Below are 20,221 nucleotides of genomic sequence, written 5' to 3'. Positions count from 1 at the left end.
GGGGGGGCGGGCACATGCTCAGTCGTGCCTGACTCTTTGTGACCCCATGGGCTGTGGCCCACCAGGATTCTCTATCCATGGGATTTCCCAGGCAAGAATACTGGAGTGGGGTGCCATTTCCCCCTCCAGGGGATAAGGTTATATCACTCATATTTAATTTCTTGGGAAAGTTTTACATACATAGTGATTATGACTCATCTAAGCATCCTCATATTTGTGCTATGCTTGTTTATACCCACACTGTTTTAGATACACACACTCTTTCATATTTAAGGGTATTCTACAATTTACTTTTATATGTAACTGAACTTGCATGCGTGCTCAGTCACACAGTCGTGTCCAACTCTTTGTAACCCCATGGACTGAAGTCCGCCAGGTTCCTCTGTCCATGGAATTTTCCAGGCAAGAGAACTGGAGCAGGTGGTCATTTCCTACTCCAGGGATAACTGAACTTGCTGCTGCTGCTAAGTCTCTTCAGTCGTGTCCGATTCTGTGCGACCCCATAGATGGCAGCCCACCAGGCTCCACCGTCCCTGGGATTCTCCAGGCAAGGACACTGGAGTGTGTTGCCACTGGGCATTGGGCATTCGGCTAACTGATCTTAGCCCAATGCAATTTTGATTGACGAATGTATTATCAATAATTTTGACTCTCAATAACACTAGAATTTTCAGAGTAAGAATACTTAGGGCAGAAAGGATCACACATGCCATGACTGACTATTGCACGGTACCTGAGAAGAGAGGAAGAGTGAGCTCGGGGTACATCCTGGCCAGCTCGCACGACAAGAAGGCCAGTGACACGCTGTAGAGGGGTGGCAGCGGGCCGTGCGTCCCGTACAGGATACTGCCGGGTCTTTGTTCAGCTACTTTCTTCGAGTACACAAAAAGCTTTGCTTCGAGGATCTAGAAAGAAGTAGGACAGTAGCTTCGTGTAAACACATGTAAAAATGCGTATTTGTAAAACTGAGATAATATTGTTACCAGTTTTCTACTATGACTTGTTCAAATTATACCATTCTCATGTGTCCACAATAAAAAAAAGAAATATACAAGTTATAAACAGTATGAAAAAGCATTGGCTGGTTATCTCAAGAGTATTTATATTGAATACAGTCTTGTAATAAAACTAATGAATGCATATTTTAATACTGTATGAAAGGCAAAGCATCAGTTACTGCCTAAGTTTAGAGATAATTATTATTTTCTCACTCATCATATCCACCAGTGATATGCAGAAATACATGAATGTGTATCAATAAACAGCAATCCAGTGATCAACGACCACTTCCATTTTCTGTGTTCAGGGATGGAAGTTTCTCTGCAGTCAGTGATACGTGCCTGCATGAGCTGCATGGAGATTTCATAAATCTCTCTGTTGGTGTCAGAGGCCTTGAACAGAACAAGGTTTAACAGCGTCACTATGTCAAAGGGATAGTTCCTAAAACAAAACAAAACAGTACAGTTTATGCGATAGCCTGGCTAGTAACCTTGACAAATCACTACCTCTCAAAATTCTAGATGGCACACTGACCTCAGTCACACTTACTAAGGACATTCCCAAGCCCATTTCACCGTTCCCATCTGCTGTTTATTAGTAGGTGAAGGGAAACTGCTCTGAGGTTAAAACTGAATATTGTCAAATCAGCTCAATGAACACATAAGTCTACCTATTGCTAATAGATTTTTGATGAAAACCAAGAACAAGAGGAAAAGACAGAAGACAATATGTCTAAACTCAGCAGCTCACTAATTTAAAATATTTTCATTCGATCCATCTAAATGTATTGAGCACCAAACATCAAACAACTGCAAAGTACTGACGATATTAAGTTAGTCAGGCTGGTGCCCTCTCTTAAAGGAAACTCACAGTTGAGTTAAGGAGACAACTATACAGTCTAGTTATGAGGAGGAACCTGGGATTGTCTGTAGATGATACAAAAATCCTGACAAGGGACACTACATCAGACTTGGGGTTAGAAGACACTCTTCCAAGGAGGAAACAAATAAACTGAGTCCTGAAGCACCAGGAGACGGGGGATTGTTAGCATGGCCACGGAAGGGGTAACATGGGGTACACTCTATGCATAGAGAATAGCTTCTTGAAAGATTATACATGTCAAAATACCCCTCCCCCAGTACACAGGATTTTAAACCTAAATGTGCTCATACTACCTACATGTCCACGTTTCACCTTGGTTTTCTCAGCAGCTGTACAGGGTTCCACAGTATCAAGGGTCTGACACTCAGTCTCGTCCAACTCTTTGTGACCCTATGGACTGTAGCCCGCCAGGCTGCTCTGTCCATGGGATTTCCCAGGCAAGAATACTGGAGTGGGTTGCCATTTCCTTCTCCAGGAGATCTTCCTGACCTAGGGATCGAACCCAGGTCTCCTGCACTGCAGGGAGATTCTTGACCATCTGAGCCATTGGAGAAGCCCTGCTCCATACTATGGACAAACCATAAATAACCACTCTTATCATGGATGCTGTGCCGCCTAGACCTCCCTTTAGGTCAGAGGTGCTCCATCCTCCCACTACCATGCTGGAGGCTGATCTCTCTGGTTGAATCCTTCTCTGGGAACCGACTAGACCAAGGTCATGCACGCTCCCCAGCAGTGCTTCCCGTGGGATTGCTTGAAGTTTCTTTCCTCTACTAGGTCCTGTCTCCCTCACTTCCTCACAGACGTTGATCCCAAGCACATTCCCTAATAAATTTCCTGAACTCAAATCTCCACCGCAGGGTTCTGTTTCCTGGGAAAGCCAGCCTTGGACACACACTGACAGATGTTTAAAGGTTATTTTCATTTTTTTCACTATGATAACTTCGCAAACACCAAATGGGCAAGTATTTCTTTAGAACAGATTTCTAGACAAGGTCGTGCAGGGTCCAAGGGCATACTTAAAATTTTGGTAGATACTGCTGCTATACTACTGTCCAAAGTGGTTTTACCAATTAGCACTCTAACATGATTACTTTTCTAGGACTATAATTTTAAATGAACAAAAATGCACGAGGTTGATGAGAAACTGGGCAAAGCTGCCCAAATGATGGTGGTGAGGATGGGGATGAGCCGTGGGTAATGTTTATGTTAGGACATGCTGACTTTGTGCGAGTTACCATACCAAGTCCTTTACCAAGATTTCTGACTTAATCTTCACAACAAGGCTGTGAGGCTTAGAGATGTTAAATTCTCACTCAAGGTCAGGGAGAAGGAGTGGAGCCTGGATTCCATCCCAGATTTGTTTGACTCCCAAGAATTCAAACACTTATCCACTGTGCTGTCCACCTCCTAGTCACCCCACAATAGGTCATTTCATGACCAGTCTAATTTAGAATTCTTATGACCTGCAGTATCTGGAAACAGAACTTTCTGTGAAAACAGAAAGGTAACTTTCTTCTGAGCCCTACAGTAGCAGAGATGTCTTATGTACATTGCTGTCTCTGATTCTGGGACTTAATACATATATATTTTTATATAAATAAACACTGGAAACTACTAGGGATCACTGGGGATTTAAAGGCAGGAGAAGAGTAGACAAAGCTGCCCTCTTATGCAGCGTTATGCCCTTAACCATGTAATCAGGGAATTCAATTAGCTGCTTAAAACTGAGTTATGGAATTGAAGGGGAACCACACTGAAAGAAGCAATACAGATACAGAAAATTAAAGAAACCCAGAGAAGGAAAAAATCAGAAAGCTGTCCAATGAGTGCAAGAGTACAAATAAAACATCGGTACTTAGACATTTAAAATAGGCTTAGAAACAGAATCTTACATTTTTCAGTATTTAATTATTCAGCATAGACAGTGGAAGGATAAAAGAAAGACAGCTATGATCATACATAATAAAAATAAAATGGTAAAATAAATACAGAAGGTAGATGTGGTTCAGAAAGTAAATAAGAAATAAAACTGATTTTTTTTTCCATCTGAAAGAGAGGAAATTTTGAAGAATTTGAGAAATACCCATTAGCTCTGGCTTATCTAGAATTAATTGATGAAACTCAAGATAATTTTGAGTTCTTCTAAAGAGAAATGGATTTTACTAGTTGATATGATTACATTATAGCTCTTTGCCACCAATAGCTGTTGAATAAGCATAGTAATAATAATAGTGTTTACAGGGTGCTTACTATGTGCTAGACCTTTGGTCAAGATCCTTACCCTAACCCTGTTACCACTCATATTTCACAAATGAGTAAGCATTTGAAGTAAGTTGTTCAAGATCACACAGCTTAATGAGAGACAGAGCTAGAATTCAATCTCAAGACATTATGTTTCCAGAGTCCAAATTCCCAAACTCTGTGCTCTGCCGAAATTCTCCAGGTGACACAACCAAACGGGGCCGCACATCACCAGTTAGGGAGGACGACTGGAATTCCTGAAAGACAGGCTTCCCTGTCTTCTTTGGTAATAGATGGATGCTATTCTCTTAAGAAATGTGGGGCATTTACTTTTAAGAATTCAAGTTTTGAAGTAAGTCAGAAAGAGAAAGACAAACACTATATTAACACATATATATGGAATTTAGAAAGATGGTATTGACAACCCTACACGCAAGGCAGCAAAGGAGACACAGACGTAAAGAACAGACTTTTGGACTCTGTGGGAGAAGGCGAGGGTGGGATGATGTGAGAGTAGCATTGAAACATGTGTATTACCATATGTAAAATAGCTGACCAGCAACTTTGATACATAACGCAGGGCACTCAAAGCCGGTGCTCTGGGACAACCCAGAGGGATGGGATGGGGAGGGAGGTGGGAGGGCACATGTACATCTGTGGCTTATTCATGTTGATAGATGGCAAAAACCATCACAATACTGTAATTATCCTCCAATTAAAATAAATAAATTTTAAAAAACTTGATTAAAAAAAATAATTCAAGTTTGCTGTACCTGATTTAAATTAGGAAAGACTTATAGTTAGGGCAAGACAGGCATATAAACAACAAGACAATAAAAATCACCTCCAAAAATAAACCCAACATAATTCTTTAAACCTCATGCGAAGAGTTGACTCATTGGAAAAGACCCTGATGCTGGGAGGGATTGGGGTCAGGAGGAGAAGGGGACGACAGAGGATAAGATGGCTGGATGGCATCACTGACTCGATGGACATGAGTTTGAATGAACTCCGGGAGATGGTGATGGACAGGGAAGCCTGGCATGCTGCGATTCATGGGGTTGCAAAGAGTCAGACACGACTGAGCAACTGAACTGAACTGAATTCTTTAAAAATTAAAACTTTGATCTTGTATATACTTCTAAAACATCTATTAAATATATTTGAGGAGTATTCTGGAGAATAAGAGTGAAAACAATGAATTCTTAAGTATTTAATTAAATGTGAAGAGAATTCTGCTGAATTAAGCCAGTGATTGGAAGCGGTCTTACTTTTAATAGAGAGCACATTATTTACCTTGGTTTACAACCTCGAAAAGCCATTTAGTCTCTTTCTCAATTTCGTAATCTGTTCTAAAGTGATATAATTTATGGAATTTATGGAAAACTTAATGAGAACACACACAGGAGCCAAACAGTTATTGGAACTAATGCTGCCTGTCAGGTGAACTATTGTCTTTTGTGCTAAATTATAGTACTGAGCTGCATGTAATAGCTTTTACTCAAATACGAACCATATCATGAAAAAGCCTTCAAAACTAATATTATCAGTTTTACGATCACTTTCTATTTTTATCTTCACTTTCCCTGGTCTTATTCACGTTCCACTCTGACTTCCAAATCTCTCAATGTCAGCAGAGTCAGACTGTAGTTATATTTACAATTATAATTTTGACCGGAGGTCAACAAGCTCACAACACACACACACATTTATAGAAATAAAAGGAACTGAAAAGAATGCGGAGAACCATTTTTTCCTACTGTCACAGCTGTCGAATATAAAGATTTATATACTAGCTATGTAAAAATTCTAAAGGCAGAAAAATTTAATCTACATTTTTAAAATGTTAAATCCTTTAGGTATTTTAAAGTCAATTACAAGTGGTTCCTTAATAAATGAATCTGCCTATAAATTGTCATATTCCTACAAAAATACAGCCAATATTCGATCATATATTGTAAATAAAGTAATTATTATATATATACTAAAATAAAGTAATTACTTTACAGGAAGAATTCTTTGCTTTAGAGTATGTCTTGTAGGAGTTACTGTTCAGATACCTTTTTTTCAGGAATTTAAAACATGATCTAGTTTGTGTGTAACTTTTCAGGAACAGATTATTTCATAAGTGATTTGGGTGTTTTTTTTTTTTTTTTTAGAAGTAAACTTGCAGAAGACAAAGTCTAAAACATCAGAAGTACTTTTGAAAAAAATACTGAAAACCTAAGTGCAGAGTTGCTCAAACAAATCTGGAGACTTATCTAAACTACAAAGACTGACAATTTATGGGAAAAGAGAACAAATTCAGGCCATAGCTGAACTCTGAAATTCTGAACATCCCTGTGGTGAGAAATGACAAGTGCTGGTCACTGTCTTAGCAGAGAGGTCACAGCCATGGCAGCATCTGGCCCTGACCTTCCCTCAGAATAGATGTGTCATGAGTGTAAGCTGACAGGCAATATTTGTTTAAGAAACCAGAATATTTTAGGATGCTATCTTTCAAAACCTACTGTAAACATAGAGAGCTTTATAACCTAATATTTTTGTGACTGGGATATTATTGGAATTGAGACTATATTGCTAAATTCATAAAAACATTTATTCGTGCTCCCTAAAAAAACCCTAGATTTATTCAGAGGAATGCACTGTGATATTTTATGAGATGGCCATGCAATGAAATAAATTTGACTAAGACAGTTCAAACCAAGTTCACTGGGAGAAGGGCAGCAAAGAGAGGAAACTTTTATTCCTCTTACTTTTGTCAGATGAACTTACGATCCAAGTCATAGATTCTAAATATGTTCTTTAAAATCAAAGAGCAGAAATTTGTTTTTAGAATGTTGAAATACCTGAAAATAAAACAATTCTCCAGAGAAAGAGACTTTTATAAAAAAATATTATTTTGTTAATATCCTATAGGATAAATGTCATTTATTTAGTATTGCTAACATCAAGAAATAAACCAATGGAAAATCAGACAGTTTAGATTATCATCTGATATGACTTTTATGGAAATTAAAATCTGTGTATAATAAAAATTTTACTACTAAGATTATGGAAGATGAATGCTTTAGACATGAAACGTTATCTACCATCTTCATAAAAGAAAAATACTAAAGAGAAACTTGTCTCCTTAAATAGCATGTTAATTTTAGGTTTATTGAAAGTAGATGTCTTTTAAAATTGTTCTTATTAATTTAGAACCATAAAAGATTGGAATTTAAAATGAATTTACTTTTATTCCCTTTATCTGGTAGCTCAGGATAGCTATTTAACATGCCATATTTAATTAAAAGGGACAATTAACAGTCTATATGAGTCCTTTCAAAAATAAAGGTAGGCTGCCTTCTCTCCATTTGTAATACATAATAAGCTCTATCTTGGGAAGAGCTGTTGTAATCTTGGGAGTCTTTATTAACCCTTTCATCTTAGCTATGAAATTATTTTAATAAACTGTAGAGATGAACGACTCTGCTGAATGACTGATTTACATAGCGAGGGCAGTGTTTTTTAAAAGCATAATCTCTGGAATCCCAGGAGACACGTTTTTTTTTTCCCTCTTCTTCCTTTCTCAATTTTTGTTCAAGAGAGATTTAATGTTTTTAGGTTGCTTCCTGAGTTTAGTTTGGTCTCAAAATGGCTGCAGGGCTTATAGTTCATACTTGTCAAAAATATTTCTAGAAATTCCTTAAATGAAATCTTGGTCATTTTCAAAGCCTGCTCTAATACTTCATTATAAACTTCCAGGCTACGAAAAAAGAAGGGTGCTTGAACTACAAACCATTCTCCTGGTAGAATGAAAACTCAATGTAGCTGTGAACTTAGAACAGTCTATCTTCTGGGGAAGGATAGGCCATTTCTATTTCCTTAGGATTTACTCCACTTGGATATCTGCAAAAGCATCAGCTCTCAATTCTCAATCAGTTCTCAATATGATGAAGAGCAACCTTAATCTGTAGTTGTCAGTGACCAGTAGCTTCCAGTTAAAGAACCCATACCTGCTTCCACACACAGTAGCTATGGCTTTGAAACAACCAGACGCAAGTTGGTAGGAACCAGTGTAGCATCGGTCAATCGCCCAGTTGAAAAGATTTATTTGGTCAGGATTTAGTTCCAGTAGCAAGACGACAACCTCACAGCCAAGTTGATGAACCTGAATACATGGAGAAAAGCAATCCCTCATGTTTAATGAAAGACTATTCTAGGAAAGACACAACAATCGAGCTTAGTGAATGTAAACTGGGCCAAAGGAAAGTGAAGACTGAACATCCATCTTGATTAATTTTTATTCCACAAAAAGGTCTTTAAAAGGATGCAATATTGGAACTGGAAATTGAAATGTATAAACTAAATTTGAGTCACTGTCAGTCAATCATACAGGGTCCACCTCATTCTCTATTTTTAACTCTGAAAAGGTGACAGACTTCATTGGCAAATATTTAATACTTGAAAATATTTGTTTAAAATATTTTTGAACAATACATGTATTTGGTTTAAAAAATTAAATATATAAAAGGAAAGCCTTTATGCATACAAAATCTTTTACGGAAAAAGATCAGAGGAGTATGTTTATTAGGCTTGATTACTAAATACACTGTGTACACCTTAGCTGACAATCTTTGAGAAAGAAATATGCTATCAATAAACACTTTTTAATCAGACTTTCATATGAAAAGATCACCATGCTAAATAGAACAGGATCATTAACTGATGATTCTTGAAGCTACTGTTAAATACTGGATGGTTACATTCATCCAGGACAAGCCTGGTGTCTGGGGGCTATTTTCCCCTCAGAAAGTAACATTTTCCCACTTCTTGCTGAAGTTATTCATTCTCCCATCCATAGCAATAATATTGGAGAAGGAAAAATTATGACTTGTTTGTTCTTATGTTATAGGGTATGGGCCCAGAACTTTACTGTATATCAAAATTACTTAAAAAAAATTTTTTTTATTGGTGCATAGTTGGGAAAAGAAAGTAAAAGTGAAAGTTGCTCAGTCGTGTCCAAGTCTTAGTGACCTCATGGGCTGTAGCCCTCCAGGCTCCTCTGTGCATGGGATTCTCCAGGCAAGAATACTGCAGTGGGTTGCCATTCCCTCCTCCAAGGGGTCTTTCCAACCCGGGTCTCCTGCATTGCAGGCAGATTCTTTACCACCTGAGCCACCAGGGAAGCCCTCCTCAAGAATAGCCATTCTCCTGATTTCTGGGCTCTCCAAGTGATGTAGTGGTAAAGAATCTGCCTGCCAATTCAGGAAACACAAAAGACATGGGTTCAGTCCCCTGGTTGGGAAGATCCCCTAAAGTAGAAAATGGCAACTTGCTCCAATATTCTTGCCTGGAGAATTCCATGGACAGAGGACCTGGAGGTTGACAGTCCATGGGGTCACAAAGAGTCAGACACGACTGAGCACAGCATCCTGATTTCTACCACCACTGAATAGTCAGAGCTGTTTGAACTCTATCTAAACGGAATTATGGTATTAATATGTAATATATATAATTTTGTGTCTTTCACTCAATTTATGTTTAAAAGGCATCTACATTTATTTGTTTTCATTGTTGCATAATATTCTAATTCATGATTGCTCCACAATTTATTCATTCTACTACTGATGAACATCTGGGTTGTTCTAGCTCTTGACTTTGTAATACTGCTTTAAATATTTCTGTATATGTCTTACATTGCATGTACTGGATAATCTCTTTTGTAAAGTGCTTGTTTAATTCTCTTTTTCTTTTTTTTTTTTTTTATGAGTGTCTTTACCTTATTTATTTGTAGAGGTCCTTTATATATTCCAGATAAGAATTCTGTTGGTTCCATGTTGCAAATATCTTCTTTTACTCTACAACCAGCCTACTTACATTCTTAATGGTGTCTTTTGGTGAAGAGAAGTTATTAACTAGTCTTTCCTGATGGTTAGTAATTTTTGCATCTTGTTTAAGAAATCTTTCCCTAACTCCAGGGATTAAATTATCCTATTTTATTTTCTAGAAACTTTAATTTTTCAGCTTTCACATTTAAATCCACAAACTCCTTTTTCCCGTTTTTATCTTACATTGGCACACAGTTCAGTAACAGTGCTGTGTCAGTTTCAGGTGTACAGCAGGGTGACACATGTACACATACATATGTGTCTATTCTTTCTCAAATTCTTTCCCCATTTAGGTTATTACACAGTACTGAGCAGAGTTCCCTGTGCTATACTATAGGTCCTTGTTGGTTATCTATTTTAAGGATAGCAGTGTATACATGTTAATCCCAAACTCCCAAGCTATCCGTCCCTGTAACTCTTCCCCACTGGTAACTGTAAATTCATTCTCTAAGTCTGTGCACCTGTTTCTGTACAAACTGTTTCTTCTCTTTTACTCCTGCTATCTTTTTTTTTTTTTTCCTAATCCATTGGCTATGATCTTTAGTATAATGTTGATGGAAGTAGTGAATGTGGGCTTCCTGGGTCATTCTAACCTCAGATAACACTTTCAATATTCACTGTTTAGTACAATGTTTACTATAGGTGTTTTTTTTAAAGATACCCTTTATCAAACTAAGTTTTTTTTATTCTTTGTTTCATTAGGAATTGCCCTCATGAATGAATGTAGAATTTTATTAAATGCTCTTTCTGCATCTTATTAAGATGATCAGAAGATACTTCCTTCCTGAGACTTTATTAATATAATTAATATACAAATGAATTGAAGAACATTTGAATATTAAAACAATCTTGCAGTTCTTGAATAATCCCAACTTGATCATGAGGAATCCTCTTTTTAACATACACTGAATTCAATTGTTTAATATTTTGCTTAAAGTTTCTATAACTATGTTCAAGAATGAATTTGCCTTTTAGTTGTCTTTATTATTAAATCCTTGTCACGTTTTAGTATGAAGGTTATGTGGGTCTCATAAAATATATCCAGATGTGTTTCCTTTCTATATGTTTTCTCCTTAAGGATTTGTATTAAATCTTTGCAATCTGTTTCTTAAGTGTTGAATTAATCCATAACGTCAACTGGTCCTAAAGTTGTCTTTGTGAAAACACTCTCATTTATAGATTAAATTTCTTTGCTACTTATCTGACTATTCAGATTTTCCATTTGTGCTGTGTTTTCCAGACACTTGTCTATTTCATCTAGAATGTCAAGTTTATTGGCACAAAGATGTTTATATGTTGTCTTATTTTTAGCATCTGTGGCATCTGTAGTAATGACCCTTTACATTTCTGAGGTTGATTGACACATGTCTTATCTTTTCTGATCAGACTTCCCATGGATTTACTAATTTTATTAGTCTTAACAAATTCAAGTTTTTGATTTAAATGTGCATTCTAGTAATTTTTCCTCTTTAATTAATTTGTACTCTTATCTCTATTATTTGCTTCAGTGTGCTTTTTTTGAGTGTGATATGCTTTTTCTAACTTCATGAAATGGATTCTTAGGTGACTGACCTCAGTATTTTTTCTTTCCAATATATGATTCATCCTAAGCAAGGCCTTATTTACAACCCACACGTTTAGTAAGTAGTGTTTTCATTATTCTTCAGTTAAAAATATTTTTCTTTCTATTTTTATGTATTCTTTAAATCACTGTATCTGGAAGAGTATGTCTTAACTATCTTTATTATCTATTACTAGCTTAGTGTCACTGTGATTAGAGAATACAGCCTGTGTCATTTCAATCATTTGAACTTTGTGGAGACTTGCTTTATGGCCTGGTTTATGGTCAACTTTGGTAAATGTTACTATGTTTTTTATTTTGATGCATCATAGTGTAATGTAAGCAACAAACAAGCCTACACTTCTGTGGCTAATGTGTGAAGAGACTGTGTTGTGAACAATGCTTAGACATGTCAGTACCAACTGAACCAAGACGAAACAATCAAGACATTTAGAACAATGTATTTTTGGCTAGTACTTACTCGTAAATCTTGACAAGCCAGAATGTTGTCAAGCCACTTGTATAGGTAGCCATCTGGGGAAAGGCCCACGTTGTCAAACACTGGGCCACAGCACAACACTGCTGACATTGCCTGAAAACAAAACAGAACACAACCTCCAAATGAGTCCTGCATGACTGAATGATGCGCAATTGACTTTAAAACACATACTACCAGATTTATAAACAACAAGGGTCTTTTAGAGCAATGCCAACCCACTACAGTACTCTTGCCTGGAAAATCCCATGGACGGAGGAGCCTGGTGGGCTGCGGTCCATGGGGTCGCTAGGAGTCGGACACGACTGAGCGACTTCACTTTCACTTTTCACTTTCATGCATTGGAGAAGGAAATGGCAACCCACTCCAGTGTTCTTGCCTGGAGAATCCCAGGGATGGGGGAGCCTGGAAGGAGGCTATCTATGGGGTCTCGCAGAGTCGGACAGGACTGAAGTGACTTAGCAGGAGCAGCAGCTTTTAAAGCAGTTATGTCTACAAGATTTTAAAGTATTCCTTAGTAGATTCAATTAAAAAAAAGCCAGATTGCCAATTTTGTCTCTTTTTACAACAGTTAAAACCTGTAAATTGAACTCTGTAGACATGTACTTTTATAATAAATCTTTATAATGTATGGCTGAGATATTTAAAACAAAATGACCATTTCACAGGATTTAAAATAAGCTTACCTTCAGTGATTTCAAGTGAATGAATTCTGCCTATGATAAATACAGCTTTTCAAATTTCGTTTTGATGACAAATATTTGACCAATACACTGAACTCAGAAACTTAACAAATATTTGACTAATGCACTAAACTGGCAAGCCATGAAAAATGTGGAAATAGATAACTATGATTTTAATCAAAGCTAAAGAAAATGAAGAATATAAACTTTAGTTCCTTTGAGGTGGGGAGAAAGCAAGAGAAGGGAAGATCTTTTTTTTAATGAAAACTTTTTATCTTATATTAAGCTAGTCAATTAACAATGTTGTGATAGTTTCAGGTAGATAGCAAAGGGACTCAGCCATCCAGAGAAGGGAAGACCTTGAGTTACTCTCTAATCAATAGGTCCAAATGACTGTCAGGGCCATGGCTTATATTAGCTCCACTGAGGCAAAGGTGAATTTGACAGTTAGCAACTTCTGATATGTATGACACAGTCAACATACAATTAGTTTTCTAAAGGAAATTAAGCTGTAAGGAATCATGGTTCTGAAAATTTTCAACAGTCCTGGTAGTGTAGAAGCTTATTTCTGTGAGTCTTCTAGGATGGAAGGAGATTAAAAAGAGAATGCGGCCCTTCACGGGTTTTGAACATGAGGATATATATCTATATCCATATACATTTTAAATTGGAAGTTAACTGGCAAGGCAGCTACTTAAAGTGAAAGTCACTCAGTTATGTCTGACTCTTTGCAACCCCATGGACTATACAGTCCATGGAATTCTCCAGGCCAGAATACTGGAGTGGATAGCTATTCCCTTCTCCAGGGGATCTTCCCAGCCCAGGAATCGAACCCAGGTCTCCCACATTGCAGGCAGATTCTTTATCAGCTGAGCCACAAGGGAAGCCCAAGAATACTGGAGTGGGTAGCCTATCCCTTCGCCAGTGGATCTTCCCGACCCAGGAACTGAACCAGGGTCTTCTGCATTGCAGGCAAATTCTTTACCGACTGAGCTATCAGGGGAAAATAAGCAAAAACTAAGGTTTTCATACAGTAGAAATCTTTAGATAAAAATGGAACCTTGGAAAAGTTCTGCATTATGAGCAAAATTGGAATATTTACATGGTTAAATAGCAATCTCTATTTTGTTCATGTGCAGATATTTTAGAATGTATAGAGTGTGTAGATATTTAGAATGTATAGAGTGTGTAGATATTTAGAATGTATAGAGTGTATATTTAGAATGTATAGAGTGTGTAGATATTTAGAATGTATAGAGTGTATAGATATTTAGAATGTATAGAGTGTGTAGATATTTAGAATGTATAGAGTGTATAGATATTTAGAATGTATAGAGTGTGTAGATATTTAGAATGTATAGAGTGTATAGATATTTAGAATGTATAGAGTGTGTAGATATTTAGAATGTATAGAGTGTATAGATATTTAGAATGTATAGAGTGTGTAGATATTTAGAATGTATAGAGTGTATAGATATTTAGAATGTATAGAGTGTGTAGATATTTAGAATGTATAGAGTGTATAGATATTTAGAATGTATAGAGTGTGTAGATATTTAGAATGTATAGAGTGTATAGATATTTAGAATGTATAGAGTGTGTAGATATTTAGAATGTATAGAGTGTATAGATATTTAGAATGTATAGAGTGTGTAGATATTTAGAATGTATAGAGGTTATTGTTTATATAGGTGTATAGACTTGATTTTTTTGCATGTGTGTTTGTATTTTACCATGTCATACCATATTATTTATTTTACCCTTATGTAAGGCATGGTTGTTTAAAGAAAGAGATCATCAATCTGACAAGTCCTTCATGAGGCAAAGGTGACCTACCTTTAACGCACAATACTGGTATCTTGTAATCTGATGATTTCTGTCACTGTAACGATCCAGGGGCGTGAACATAATGCTGAAGGGTCCTGCCCATTGGCTAAATAAGATGAAAAGATGATGCCTCAGGCTTTGCTGGGGGAAGAGAAATCTTCGGTGGTGAACTAGAGAGAAAACACAGGCTAAGAGTCTACTATACTGAAAAATACAGTGAATACAGTTGACATTGCTATTATGCATGATTCCTACGTTTTGGGGAAAGGAGTAATTTCATTTTCTGACTCAAGATTTCTTTAGGTAATGAAACATGGATTTAAAAAGTCAAGCCTATTTTTCTTTCCTCTCCTAATGTGTCAGTCAACAGCATCTTGTCTCAGAGCAGGAAAACAGAAAATGGATTCCCAGACACTGTTTTCTAAGTAATGTCTAGAAAAACTGCAACACCTTCCACTCAGCTACTCCTTACACAGTAAATGTTCTCTTAACTGCTGCTGTGTCTTTAGGAAGAACTGTAAAATACTATGTATAGACTGTCCATTTCAAACAAAAATTCCTTAACTGAGGAAGTTAAATCATAATTTAGGGTCATCAAAAATGAGGAGAATTGGTAATAAAGTTTTACAACATCATAATGTTAAATCATAATGAAAAAGCAGAACAGATGATTTTCAGATTATATATGTCACAAAATTTTATAATTATGTCACAAAATTTTAATGACAGTAGTCTATTTTTACACCAAACTATTTTTATTCTCTTTTGCTTCTATTAGACGAAAATGCTTTAGACCCACTTTGTTCTATGAAAAAAATAACATAATATAATATTATTATAATTATAATATTAATACAATAATCAATAATATAATTTATTAACATATATAGAATTCTATATAATATGTGGATTGGATAGAATCAAGAGCAGAAATATTGTTGAGAATATTATATGTTCACAGATGAGCAGAGTGAGAATGAAAAACACGAAGCCTCAAATGTTCCCTTTGAAATACTTTCTTCCTATAGAAATCACACAGGTTCATTTTCAGATGGGAACCAAAACAAAGAATAGAAATAATCATGAGCACAAAGCCAAATGCAATTCCTATTGTTCCTCTTCCAACTCTGTGCTGCATGCCCACAATCTGTTCAAGCATATCTTCAAGTATTTCCAAACAAATAAATGACCCATCCCAGACCTGCACACAGGCCAGTAGGTTCAGAGAGGAAAACACGGCAATGAGGACCACAAATGTCACTTCAAGCATGGAAGGTAATCTGCAGTGATGCATCGCTGTACCTGGAACACGCTGAATCAAGTTGGCAACCATGGCACTAAAATGTGCCCGGATATCTTTAAGAATTTCCACTTCTTTATCATTTTCAGCTTCTAAGAGCATGCGGGTCAGGTCCACGTATTCTAAGAACAAAGCTCCAAGGGCTAAAGTGTCCCGTTCTAAGGCTCCATTGGTGCTGGAACAAAAGGAAGTGAAACTTTTAGATGGTTAGTCTTGATGTCAAAGGAGTATATGCTTCACAGAAAATAAGGTTCACTGTCAAAACTCACGTGCTAAATTTGTTCTTGATGTATATGCAGTGTATATGAAAAAAAACCAAGCTCTTTTGGACCTTTCGAAGTAAAAGTTACAGGTCGTGTGTGTGTGTGTGTGTGTGTATAAAATAAAGAACAGCTAGCGGGAAGCTGCTATGTAGCACAGGGAGCTGAGCTTGGTGCTCTGTGATGACTGAGATGGATGGGATGCGGGAGGGGTGGGAGGCTCAAGAGGGAAGGGATGTATGTACATTTAGCTGATTCGCTTCATTATACAGCAGAAACTAACACAACATTGTAAAGCAATTATCCTCCAATTTAAAAAAAATCCTTTGATAAACCATAATGGAAAATAATATTAAGAAAAATAATGTGTGTGTGTATATATATGTATAATCAAATCACTTCACTACACAATAGGAATTAACAACATTGTAAATCACCTATACCTCAATAAAAATAAGGAGAAAAGAAAAGAGAAAGGAAAAGAAAAAAAAAACGGGCAAACACATCAGTTTAATGAGCAGAGTTCAGCTCAGTATAATTTCCTTCCTACCTGTCACTTATGACACCAGCATCAGCCAGAAGTTCAAAAATTCGAAGCAGTTGTAGCCTTAACAAGTCTCGCCGTTCTCGGCGTTTTTTGTTCTGTTTAGGAAGAGGTAATATCACTTATAAATGTGGACACAATAATGTCAACTCTGCTTTAAAAAAGAAAGATGTAATCTAGTCATTTTTAATTTTCTAAACACAAAAGACAAAAAAGTACTTTTTTTGCTACCTAATCCTTAGAGAAATGCTTGTTATCACAAGCTATAGAGAAATAGATCACAAGTGGGTCAGTAAATATCTGAGCTGGAAATGTTGAGAGTCAACAAGCCTCATTTCCTGGAGGCTCCCAGACACAGCTGAAAAACTAAAGCATCAGAAAAAAGTGGAAAAGCACTCTGGACACTAACAGTCGCACCAAATCTGGTAACACTGTTCTTGTGCAAACTGCCAGGCTTCCGCTGGGAAGCTTGTATCTTATCTACTACATGCGAAGCTTCTCTTTTAGTCTTACTCTGTTTAATTTCTTATTCTGCTGCATTATAAGTTTGTCCTTTTCAGAGTTCACTTCAAGGAAGATAATGTTGAAGAAAGAGCTTTATACACTAGAGGAAACAAATAATGTTCCTGGTTTCTCAGCTCCTTGTAAAAAAAAAAAAAATAACTGACTAAAATCCAAAATTCAATTTTAAAACTTTTGCAAAAAGACTATAATATTTTAACATACACATGATTATTTAGGTTCCTTTTCTTTCACAAGCTTAGGACTTAAAATCTTTTAAAGTGGGACCCAGATTATACTAAATACTCAAAGAAATAATGAAAATAACCAACATTAAAATAGTAAGATTCATTGTTAAAAGCATGTTAATATGTTCGTACTCTTGACAGCAAACCACTGGGTATGGTTTAAATTCACACTACTGTCCAGATAAACCAAGGCATTAATTATTCAAATTCAAAATCTTACCTCTGGCCTTCGTTCCAGAGCCTCTTTCATTAATGGATGAAGTTCTTCTACCAATTCTCTATGAATGAAAAAGGTCAGCATTTAGAATTCATTATTAATTGACACCAACTTTGTCACAATATATAGCCATTCAATACCCCCAAATCTGCTTTTTAAACTTTGCTTCTGACATCAAAATCTCCCCTGCCTTCCATTTCCCTGTCGCGTGGTGAGCTAGAAACAGGCAGCGGCCTGCACTTTGTATAACCAGTCTTACCCCAGTGCTATGTGTAAAATTTGGACTCACTACACATTTGTTGACTTAATTTTGATTTAATATTCTGGAGACTCTATGGCAAAAACCCCTACCTGAACAATTAAGTCAACAATATTTTGTGTTTACTAAATTCAAAGCACTTTCTCACAGGCTGTGGGAATGAAGATTAATAAATTTTTTAATTCAATTAGAGCAAAAGAAACAGATGCGATGACTATGGTGCCCCTTTTGGAATCTGTGCTCAGGGGACTGTCTTAAGAGTTCGTTTTAAAATGAGGTCTTTTGGGAATTTCAGAGATAAACTCTTTTATTTGAGCTAGATAATGAATGTACTTTTTGGCAAGTATTTCAGTATTGAGGTGCTCATCAAAACCTTTTCTCTTGTGTAGTAAAAGTAAACAAATTTTTTCATATCGATACATGTCTGATATTACATGTATACACTTCCATCTGTTCCCATTTGATCAAATTCTCAGCTTTATACCCACTAATCAGCTGTTGTCTTTAGAAACTAACTGCTTTGTCGTAACAGACAGCATTAGGAGGTCTAGCCTGTGGCTAGGTACTTTGTCCATAATCTGCTCCATGTTTGAAAAATCTTGTATTTCCTTGCAGAATATTTTGTACTATTATTAAACACAGGGAAATCCAAGGAAGGTAAACTACGGCATTCTCTCCTGACAAATAGAAATCCTGCATCTCATTCCAGATTCCTCCAATACAGATGCTAGAATTTCTCCATCAAAGAAATGGAAATAACACTAATAGAGTCAGTATTACTAAATAACAGGAATAGTCTCCTCATCTAATAGCAATCTTTATGAAACATTTACTATGTACATTTTTACATTTAATGCCCTCAATAAATCTGTACAATAGATTCTATAATTATACCAGTTTTTTAAAATTAGAGAGATACAATTTATTTTTATTTATTGTAACAATTTTACCAGTAAGGGCACTGAGACATTGATTTTTCTGCATCCAGGTGGCTGGTAAATTGCATCATCTTTCCTGTTCCTAGGAATACTGAGAGGGTAAGATGTGCAAAAGAGCCTTAGGTTCTTTGAGAAAGACATTAGGTGATTGTTTTTACTATCCTCTTGTAGTATTTCTATATGACGCACTGTCTTAACTAATCAATCAATAAGTAGTAAAACACTGGTTAACTGGCACCCAAATAGTCAGAACTCAGTTACATTTTTAAAGGATAAAATCCGAGTGTATACTGTAATATATTTTTCAGTCACTCCTAAAATGTCTCGTTAATCTTTATTTTTCCAATAAATTTCTCACAGATGCTTGGAGCTTTCCATTTTCTGTGTACATCAAAAACTTAGATTTTTTTTTTGTCCTTATAGGCTTTTATTGGCAAATAAAATTATGAGAGGCAGCCTAAACTAACATTTTATGAGGATTCTTTGAAAATGCTTTGACACTGCCTTAGATGAAATGGTTATTGGATTAGAGGAATCCAGACAGTGAGACACGGCGGTTCTCTTAAGGCAGATACATCATCTTATAGAAAGACTAGCATGTGTGACATGTCACAGACACCCCTGAAAATATTCTGTCGATGATCAACCTTTGAGAGTCTGTTGTTTGAGTGGCTGATGAGCAGACTCTCACTATTTTGATGTTACGGCCTCTGAACAGTCTAGCTAACTGGGGACTGACATTGACTTCATTAAAAGTTTAAACTTCATTTAAAGTTATCTAAAACAAAGCGTGTATGTGAGAGAACATCTGAAAGGTAAAATCAGAGTTGCAATGACTGAAAGTGAAATTTGAGGCAATCACAATGTCACATGCATAAAAACCCACGAGGACATAAAGGGAACCGTGCAAAGCCTGCAGCCTCTCCAGGCACACACCAACACGCAAACTCAAACTTGAATTGGAAGCAGTAACCATGAGAGCAGGAGTAGATACAAATTCAGAACTAGATTACCATACCTGAAGACAAGGGAATTTGTCCTTCCAAATCCTAAAACTAAGGATTCTGTGATCTCAATGCCCTCAAGTCTCATCAAAGGCACCAACTGCTTTAACAGAACGCCCACCGACGGGGTGCCTATGGCCTGAAACAAGTTGATGAAAAGTGAAAAAGAGGTAACATGATAACTGAGGCTTCCTTTAACCAAATGATGATTCCATTATAACAGTTTTCAAGTACTGAACCACATCCCAAGGCACTGCCATCATTTCAGGAAAAAAAACACGAAAATTTAAAAACAACACAATGAATGCAATTTTCACCTGGAACAAAAAATCTAAAGAACATTCTTATTATAACAGTCTTCTTTTAAAAAAAAAAAAAAAAAAAA

At 36.4% G+C, this 20,221-nt stretch overlaps 1 protein-coding gene across 5 annotated transcripts in view; it reads right to left on the bottom strand.

The window, feature by feature from the left end:
* Positions 1 to 20,221, bottom strand: part of FRY (furry homolog (Drosophila)) — a 307,846-nt gene that overhangs the window by 79,839 nt on the left and 207,786 nt on the right. For all 5 annotated transcript variants that reach the window (XM_010835917.1, XM_010835913.1, XM_010835916.1 and 2 more), the window contains 9 exons: positions 19,851 to 19,975; positions 17,639 to 17,696; positions 16,676 to 16,767; positions 15,868 to 16,040; positions 14,575 to 14,735; positions 12,041 to 12,151; positions 8,124 to 8,278; positions 1,341 to 1,440; positions 734 to 905 (listed from right to left, as the gene is read on the bottom strand). In XM_010835917.1, the coding sequence (XP_010834219.1) occupies positions 734 to 905; positions 1,341 to 1,440; positions 8,124 to 8,278; positions 12,041 to 12,151; positions 14,575 to 14,735; positions 15,868 to 16,040; positions 16,676 to 16,767; positions 17,639 to 17,696; positions 19,851 to 19,975 (1,147 nt within the window). The remainder of the gene's footprint in view (positions 1 to 733; positions 906 to 1,340; positions 1,441 to 8,123; positions 8,279 to 12,040; positions 12,152 to 14,574; positions 14,736 to 15,867; positions 16,041 to 16,675; positions 16,768 to 17,638; positions 17,697 to 19,850; positions 19,976 to 20,221) is intronic.

Source organism: Bison bison, unplaced genomic scaffold, assembly GCF_000754665.1.
Source record: "Bison bison bison isolate TAMUID 2011002044 unplaced genomic scaffold, Bison_UMD1.0 scf7180017864056, whole genome shotgun sequence".
NCBI classification, from domain to species: domain Eukaryota; kingdom Metazoa; phylum Chordata; class Mammalia; order Artiodactyla; family Bovidae; genus Bison; species Bison bison.
This window is presented reverse-complemented; position numbering and strand designations above follow the sequence as displayed.